Raw genomic sequence first — 9,260 nt, forward strand, 5'->3', positions numbered from 1 at the left:
TCTCTTCCAGCCCCCCCTCACTTTAATCATAATTACCTATAGCAGAAATAGGGAGATTTGGAGTGCTGTAGATTTGAAGAGAATGATAATTAGTCCTGTTTTGGGTTTTTTTTTTGTCACACGATGCTATCATATTAATCCCTCATCATCATGGTTTCCCATCCTTGTACCTTATTGAGTTTTTCTTATCAACACTGCTCAGAAGTAATAAAGGAACCAAACATCTCCATGACACTTGACAGCTGAAGAAGAAGAAAAGTTAAAGATGACGAATTCGTTCTGTTTTGAATATGTTGAGTTTAAGTTGTCCCTGGGACACCCTGTTTCCAAAATCCACTAGGGAGGCAGTGACATGAGAATGAAGTTGAAGAGGAATCCTGGGGCTGGCTCTGTAGATTTGTGAGTTATTTGTATAGAGATGATCATTAAACTCCTGTGATGAGGACGCCAAGAGAGACTAGAAAGAGAGAAAACAGAGCTTTGGGACACATCCATAAAGTGGAGGATGAGCCAGTAAAGGAGACAGAGAAAAAAAAAACAGCCCGACAGGTAGGAGGAGAACCAAGAAAGAGTAGAACCACAAAAACCCTGATAGGAGAGAGCATCCAACTGGAGAAGGAAGGATGAGGAATGAGAAACGACCATCAAGGCTGACAATTAAGACACTGCTGGTCATTTTGGAGAGAATATTTTCATAGAGTTAATGAAGTCAAGAAGTCAAACTTCTAAGAGTAATTGAATAAGAAGGAAGGAGAGGCAACGACAATAGATAACTTGTTTTTGGACTTTGGCTGGTAATGGAAGTTGGATGTAAGATGATAGCATCTAGTAAAGGGTCTCTCTCTCTCTCTCTCTCTCTCTCTCTCTCTCTCTCTCTCTCTCCATATATATATGGAGATGGAATCTAAGACCTTCCATTTCTAGGCTTGGCTCTCAGGCCACTGAGCTACCTAGCCACCCCCTGTGTTGCTTTGTGTTTAAAGGATAGAGAAGATGTGGGAATATTTGAAAGCAACAGGGAAAGAACTAATAGAAAATGAGATTAAAAGGGGACAGGCTGCTAGAGAAGGCCAGAAGGTGGAGTGTGCATGGGACAGGGCATAAGTAGAGGCATTGAGGAACACCCCATTATCAGACACCAGAGGAGGGAAGAGAAGAGGGTGATGTTGGGGGAAATGGGAGATGACAGTGTGGATAGTTTGGTGCAACCCTTCCTCATTTTATTAGCCCTGAGCATGAATAGGAGCACAGAATATAAGCTTCCTTCAGGGTTGGGGCAGCCTCGTTTTTGTTTTTTGAGTTCTCAGTGCCTAGCACAGTGTTTAGTCATAGTTCATTGTTGATCCATCCATGGCATACTGAGGGCATGTCCAGACCTTCACTTTTGTTTAGAAAGGCCGTCTCCCTGCATGATTTCAGAAAGAACTGGAAAGACCTTCATGGACTGATGCAGAGTGAAATAAGCAGAACCAGGAAGACGTTGTACACAGTAACAATAATATTGTGGGCCGATCAACTGTGAAAAACTTAGTTGCTAACAGCAGTACAATGATCCAGGACAACTCTGAGAGACTTAGGACAAAGAATGTTCTCCACCTCCAGAGAAAGAATTGGTGGAGTCAGAATGCAGATGAAAGCGGATGATTTTTCGATTGTTTATTTGGGTTTGTGTTTTGGGGTTTTGGTTTTATAAGATTACTCATAAAAATGAAAAATATGGAAATATGTTTGCATGATAATACATGTATAACCCAGATCAAATTGCCTGCCAGCACCAGGAAGAGGAAGAGAAGGGAGGGAGGGAGATAAATTTGATCATATAAACTAGGAAAACTTGTGTAGGAGGGAAAGACACACACACACACACACACACACACACACACACACACACAGAGACAGAGACAGAGACAGAGACAGAGAGAGAAAGAGAGACACAGAGAGATACAGAGAGACACAAAGAGACAGAGATTGAGAAAAAAAGAGAGACACAAAGAGAAAGACAGAGAGAGAAAGACAGAGACAGAAAGAAGACAGAGACAGAGAAGGACAGAGAGGGACAGAGACAGAGAGACAGACTGCCAGCTAAGGTTAGCCATATATAGAAAACTTGGGTCCTCCTCCCTGCAAATTACCCTTTTGCCCCCAGTCTCCTGGTGGGGGATGGAGTCGGGGAGATAAAGTTATGTGAAGAGCTGACTCCATCCATCCCTTCCGGCCTCCGCCAAATGAGGGGACAACATCAGCCATTCACTCCCTGAGTCTTCTCCAGGCTAAAAAACCATCATTTTTTCCAGCTGACTTTCATACAATGTCATTCCCTCAATAATCCTGGTCATCCTCCTTTGATTCTTCCATTTCTTCCTGATGAGTTTGTACTGTGCTTCCCTGGCAACACTCTGTGGTCCAGCCAAAACAACCTCCTTCTTGTTAGGCTCTCACAACCCTCAATGTCCCATCTCTGTGCCTTTGCCTAGATTGTCTGGAGGGGGACAGGGAGAGCCTAGAAAACACTCCCTTCCTCCCTCCACCTCACAGAATATGTCGCTGCCTTCAAAATGCTGCCATTATCTACCTGAAGCCTTTACTTCTCCACCACTTGTTCATTCTTTATCTAATATTCATCTATTTATTTATGTGCATATATATTTTATCTCCCAATAGAATTTAGGTTCCTGAAGAGCAGTTTCTTTTCTTTTTCAAACCCTTACCTTCTACCTTAGTATCAATTCTAAGGCAATTGGGGTTAAGTGACTTGCCCAAGATCACATAACTAGGAAATGTCTGAAGCTAGATTTGAACCCAAGTCCTCCAGACTCCAGGCTTAATAATGTATCTACTGTGCCATCTAGCTGCCCCACAGCAGTCTATTTTTGTTTTTAAATCTCCAGAGCCTGCTACTATGCTTGGCACATAGTAAGCACATAATCAATGCTTGTTTGATTATTGGTTGATTGGCAGGGCTAGAGGGACAGTGCTCTCTGACCACTAAGAGTGGGTGCCTGCATCCTTCCCATTGGCACACACCAAACCACTATGTTTATATTTATAAATTTATATAAATATATACACATAAAATATCATATATGTTATTATATAGTATATATAATTTGTTATTATATATTGTATATAATATTAATATAACCATATTATATCAATACAATTATTAATATAATCATTGCATTAATATATAATTATAATATAATAATATATCAATAACATAATGATATATTATGCATTATTTATATATAATAAAATATATTCAATATATTAACAATAGTGAATATATTAATTTTATCAATATATTTATTTAAATTAGTTTATTGAAATTTAATATAAATTAATTAAGATTAAATTTAAAAGAAATTAAATGTACATTTCACATTAATGTATTAATGTATTCCTTGAATATTTAATATTAAATATATGTTTTATATATTTTGTTATATATGATATATAATAAATATATAATGTATGTATATAAAATATATATTTTACATATTTTAATTTAATATATAGTCTTAGTCTTAAATATATAATATAAAAATATATACAAAATATATTAATATAATAGATTATATTAAATAAATATTTTATTATAAAATTTAATTATAAAAATAGAAATATATACATAAATAATGTATATTTTTATTATATATGTTTATTTTTTTATTTTTTAAAGACTAGCTGAGAAAACCAGACTTGGGCAATTGCTGTGGTTAAGAATCTTTCTGCATGAGATTCAGGAAACTTTGAGCTTAAGCGTTCCCATCGTAGCTTGCAGCTGGCCTCAGAGTCAATCCAGAGACGTACGAATCCAGGGAGCTACCCAGGGAGGGAGAGAGGATTTCTTAGCATGGGACAGTGGGGCTCCGAGGTGTGAGCCTGCCAAGTCGGCATTCCGCAGACAGCTCCTGGCCCCCGTGGCGAGGTGAGGTCAGGCCGAAGTAGGCAGGGAGCCAGGCAGGAAGCCGTCGAGGAGGTGGGCAGTGCCCTGCTGGCCTGCTTTTCTCTTTTAAAGGTCAGGACCATCCACCGTGGACACTGACTTGTTTTCCCCAACCTCCTAGGCGAGAAGAAAATACGTCTCCAGCCCTGGAATCCGTCCCGTGCTCTAGGCTCCAGCTAGGAGGGGCCCCTTTGAGTCAGCAGTGGAACCTCATTAATGGGACCCCGCTGAGCTAGAGTTTGTAGTTTCAGACACAGGTCTGGGCAAATCGGATCAAATGGGAAATTCAGAAAAAACTTTATTAGACTGCGAGTGTTTTCTTAGAATAAGTACTTTGAACGAAGGGGCGCACATCTGTAGGGGAATGGCTGAACAAGTCAGAGCGTCTGCATGGAATGGAATATCAATGCACCGTTAGAAATGATCCGGCCTCAGACACTTCCCAGCTGTGTGACCCTGGGCAAGTCACTTGACCCCCATTGCCTAGCCTTTCCACTCTTCTACCTAGGAGCCACTACACAGAAGTTAAGGATTTAAAAATGTAAAAAAAACAAAAACGAAAACAAAAACAGAAATGATGAAAGGAGCTGAGGCAGAGGACCCTGGGAAGAGCTCTTGGAAGTCAGCAGAACTGGGAGAACAGTTATACAATAATAACAACATGATGAAGAACCATCACCTTGAAAGACTCGAGAATTCTGACCGATGCAACAGCAAACCAGGACTCCAGCGTGCTAGAGACAATGAACTTCAACTGCAAAATGAGACACACATTTTGAGACATGACTAATGTGGGAATTGGCTTTGCTTGGTGATGAATATTTGTTATAAAATTTTATTCTTCTGGGATATTTTGTTCTATTTGAGAGGGAAGAGGAAGATAAAATAATGAAGTGTTTAAAAGTATAATGATTAAGTATAAAAGTTAAACATTATTGATTTAAAATTAATAAAAATACTTAATAATTACATTTTTAAAAAAGTTTAATAACTTTTTATTGATACTTTCTGGCATAATTGTAACTTTCCAATATTTATACTGCCCCAAGGAAGCCCTCCCATGTAACAAGGGAATATAGCCAAGAAAAAGCAAACCAATCCATTGGCCACATCTGACTTGCTTCTTACTCTTCCTCTGTAGCTCACCTCCATAGCTCCACCAGAAGGGGGGATAGCATGTCTCACCATTGGTCATTCAGAGTCAAGATTGGCCTTTGCATGGATCAATTCCCACATTGGTGGCGTCCCAAAATGTATGTCTTGTTCTGTGTTTAAAGTTCTTGTTCTCCAGAATGCTTTATCTTTCATTCTCTGGAATCATGGTTTGTTATTGCATTGATGAGAATTCTTGGATCTTTCAAGGTTGTTTTTCTTAATAATGTTATTATTTTATGAACTATTTTCCTAATTCTACTCACTTCAGAGAGCTCTGATCTCTCCTTGTGTTGTTCTCCTTGACATTTTTGTGATCATCGTGTAGAGATTGTTCTATTGGTTCTGTTGGTTGCATCAATTCATGCAAATCTTCCCAAGTTTCTCTGAGTTCCTCATAGTCATCACTTCTTAAGACCATAATATTCACTTCACCCGTATGCCAAAATTTATCCAACCATCCCCAGCTGATGGACGGATACTTATCTTATGTAGGGACTTTGGCTACAAAAGTGCTGCTATAAATAGTTTTGAATATATGGGATCTTTCTCTCTCTTTGACTTCCTTGTGCTATATATCCAGTGTTGATATTAGTCAATCAATAAACATTTTAGTCCCTATTATATGCCAGGTACTCTGCTAAACACTGGATTTACAAAAAGTTGCAAATGATACAGCTAGGAGCAACTGGGTGCCTCAGTGGATAAAGAGCCAAGTCTAGAGCCAGGAGGTCCTGGGTTCAAATGTGGATCTCAGACACTTCCTGGCTATATGACCCTGGGCAAGGCACTTAACCCCCATTGCCTAGCCTTTACCATTCTTCTGCCTTGGAACCAATACTTAGTATTGATTCTAAGAGGGAAGGGAAGGTTTAAAAAAAAAAAGACAGTCTCTCCCCCTCAAGGAGCTCACAATCTGGTGGAGGAGACAACAAGCAAACATACGCAAACAAGCTATGTATTGGAAAAATAGAAAATAATTAAGAGTTAGAAGGCACTGGAATTAAGAAGTTAGGAAAGACAATTTAATAATTCTTTGAGTAGAACATCCAACTCTTTTCCAGCACAACTGAATCAATCACAGCTCCACCAACAATGCACTAGTATGCATATATTCTCACAATCCTTCCAACATTCATCACTTTCTTCTTTCAGTGAACTTGACCAATCTGATATGCAGGAGATAGAACTTCATTTTTTCTGAGTTTTCAGACTTATTCTCAAGGAAAGGGGATGCTCACAAGGGGATCACATAACCAGAAAGACTCTGGGCAGCAAGAGGTAGGAGGGAACAAGATTTCACTCTTTTTTCCCTCAAGGGCCAACTTTGATCCTAGTTCCCAATCCCCTGGTTTAGATTAAGCCCAGAAATAGGACTTGGACCCCATTCTACCAAGAGACAACAAAGGGTAGTGGTTAAAGCACAGAGTTGGAAGGCAAGAGACTTGAGTTCCAGTCCCAAATCATTTACCAATTTAATATGTTGCCTTGGAGAAGGCTTAACAGGTGATTTTCAAGGACTTCCTGAACCTCTGTTTCTTCATCGATAAAATAAAGGGATTGGGCTAAACCAATCAAAATTATTTTTCAAGCTTTAATGTGTTAAGCATCAGAGATACAAGGGCAAAAGTTAAGCAGTCCAGACCTTTGAGGAGTTTATATTCTAGTAGGAGAATGGATGACCCCTAAATCCCCTTTCATCTGAAAAGATGAGAGTAGCCCACCTCCTAGATGTGAGTCATGGCCAGTTCTAACAGTCTCTCCTCCCTCTCCTAGCTCCAGCACTCCCCTCTCCATCTGGCCCACCAAAAACGGAGGGAGCTTCTAAGTCAGGTGTGCAACCGCTATACGCGTAAGCGACGCCTGCTGAGCCCCGAGGACTTGCGCCACTTGGTCGTGGACGATGAACATGGCTTGCTGTACTGCTACGTGCCCAAAGTAGCCTGTACCAACTGGAAGCGAGTGATGATGGTGCTCACAGGAGGTGGCAAGTACCGAGACCCGCTGGAGATCCCAGCCCACGAGGCCCACGTGCCGGCCAATCTGAAGACGCTGGCAGACTACAGCCCGGCCGAGATCAACCGGCGGCTACGGGCCTACCTCAAGTTCCTCTTCGTTCGAGAACCCTTTGAGCGGTTGGTCTCGGCCTACCGCAACAAGTTTACCCGTAATTACAACACAGCCTTCCATAGGCGATATGGCACGAGAATCATCCAGCGCCACCGAAAGCATCCCAGCCCGGAGGCCCTGGCTCGGGGCGATGACGTCCGCTTTGAAGAATTCCTCTATTACCTGATAGATCCCCGCACCCGGAAAGAAGAGCCATTCAATGAACACTGGGAGCGGGCGCATTCCCTCTGCCACCCCTGCCTGGTCCACTATGATGTGGTGGGCAAATACGAGACCCTGGAAGAGGATGCTGCCTACGTGCTGAGCCTCGTCGGGGCCGACCAAGCTGGCATCCACTTCCCGACCTCCTCCAAGATCACACACACGACAGGCGGTGAGGCAGCCCACTTCTTCGAGGGCATCAGCCCCTTCTACCAAAGAAGACTCTTTAATTTATATAAGATGGACTATCTCCTGTTCAACTACTCCATCCCTTCCTACTTGCAGCTCCGGTAACGGGGCTACGAGGGGGATCCCATCTCTGCCTCTTCGTCATCCCTCCTAGACCTCCCGGTCTTGTTGGTTTGGCCACGTCTCCCTCTTCCCTGCTGCTCTCTTCCACTCCATTCCGTGTCCATGCCATGGACTGTCTCCCCACCGACTGAGGGAGACCCAGACTCAGAGTTCCTATTGGGATGAGAGGGGTGAGATCACTGGGGCATAGCTTGCCCACCTCCCTGCATCCCTTCTTCCAAATTGAGCATTAGGGCATAAGTATGACCGCTTCTCCCTTAGACACTCAGTGGCCTTGCTGCATTCCCTAATCCTAGAGCCCTCCATCATGGGGTGGAAAGGTTCCTTGGTGGGGTTTGCTGAGGAGGCGCCCCCACGGGTGAGGCTGCACGGGCAGAGCTCCTGTGGTCAGCAGGAAGCTTTGGACCCCTTGGAAATTAAGAAGAAAATGAAAACTCTCAGGTTAAGCTCTTTTAGGAGATCCCCAATGGCCAAGCATCATCTGGCATTCCCAAACCAGAGTTTGGTCCTGGAAACAGTGTAGAAGAACCAAAAAAAGCACTGGAGTTAGAGCCCAAAGAGCTGACTTCAAATCCCGACTCTACTAGTTACTCCCTGTAATCTTGGGCATCGATTTCCCTTCTCCAGGCTGCTTCCTCCCCTGTAGAATGAGGGACTCGGCCTAGATCGCCTCTGAGGGCTCTTCTAGCTCGAAATCTTGTGATCCTGCCATGACCGCAAAGAACTTTGTCTTCACTCCCACCCCCCGCCCCATCCCCACAACTCGCTCTCGCTGCTAGGACATCCCATGATGTTCTGGCCTTCTTTGGGCTGGTTGGGTTGTAGGTGATGGAACCAGAGAGGGCAATCCTGGGCAGGATGTTTTGGTTTGAAGAAGATGCCCGAGGGTGCTGGAGTAACTCTTTTTTAAACAAAAGTAAATTTATTTCTTTACCATTTGTCTTTGTGGCATTTTTTCAGTTAGTCAACAAGCGTTTATTAAGCTCTTATGGCATGCTAGGTGTTGTATTAAGCACTGGGGGAATATGTGAGGGGAAAGCACAGTCCCTTCCCCCAAAGAGCTCACATTATAATGGGAAGAAATACACAAACTACGTACATACAAGATACACACATCATATATGTAATGTCTATATAACACATACATAAATATACATATATACCTATCTTGTTCACTCGTTTTCAATCATATCCAACTCTTCATGACCCCATTTGGGGTTTTCTTGGCAGAGACACTGAAGTGGTTTGCCATTTCCTTCTCCTGCTCATTTTATAGATGATAAACTGAGGCAAACAGTTAAGTGACTTGCCCAGGGTCACTAAGCTAGTACACATCTGAGGCCAGATTTGAACTCAGAAAGATGAATCTTCCTGACTCTGGATCTGACACTCTCCTGGGCTACCTAGCTGCCACGTATATTCTCTCTCTCTCTGTAGCACACACACACACACACACACACACACACACACACCCCAATATGTCTATTATGTCTAAATGATGGCTACATCTAGAAATATA

The 9,260-nt window shown here is 42.4% G+C and overlaps 1 protein-coding gene across 1 annotated transcript in view; it reads left to right on the plus strand.

Annotated features, from left to right (window-relative positions):
* Nucleotides 1-8,679, plus strand: part of CHST13 (carbohydrate sulfotransferase 13) — a 26,940-nt gene extending 18,261 nt beyond the window's left edge. The window contains exons 5-7 of the mRNA XM_044676155.1: nucleotides 3,775-3,928; nucleotides 6,691-6,776; nucleotides 6,882-8,679. Coding sequence (XP_044532090.1) covers nucleotides 3,775-3,928; nucleotides 6,691-6,776; nucleotides 6,882-7,723 — 1,082 coding nt within the window. The 3' untranslated portion in view covers nucleotides 7,724-8,679. The remainder of the gene's footprint in view (nucleotides 1-3,774; nucleotides 3,929-6,690; nucleotides 6,777-6,881) is intronic.
* The last annotated feature ends 581 nt before the right edge of the window (nucleotides 8,680-9,260 follow it).

This window comes from Gracilinanus agilis, chromosome 1, assembly GCF_016433145.1.
Source record: "Gracilinanus agilis isolate LMUSP501 chromosome 1, AgileGrace, whole genome shotgun sequence".
NCBI classification, from domain to species: Eukaryota; Metazoa; Chordata; class Mammalia; order Didelphimorphia; family Didelphidae; genus Gracilinanus; species Gracilinanus agilis.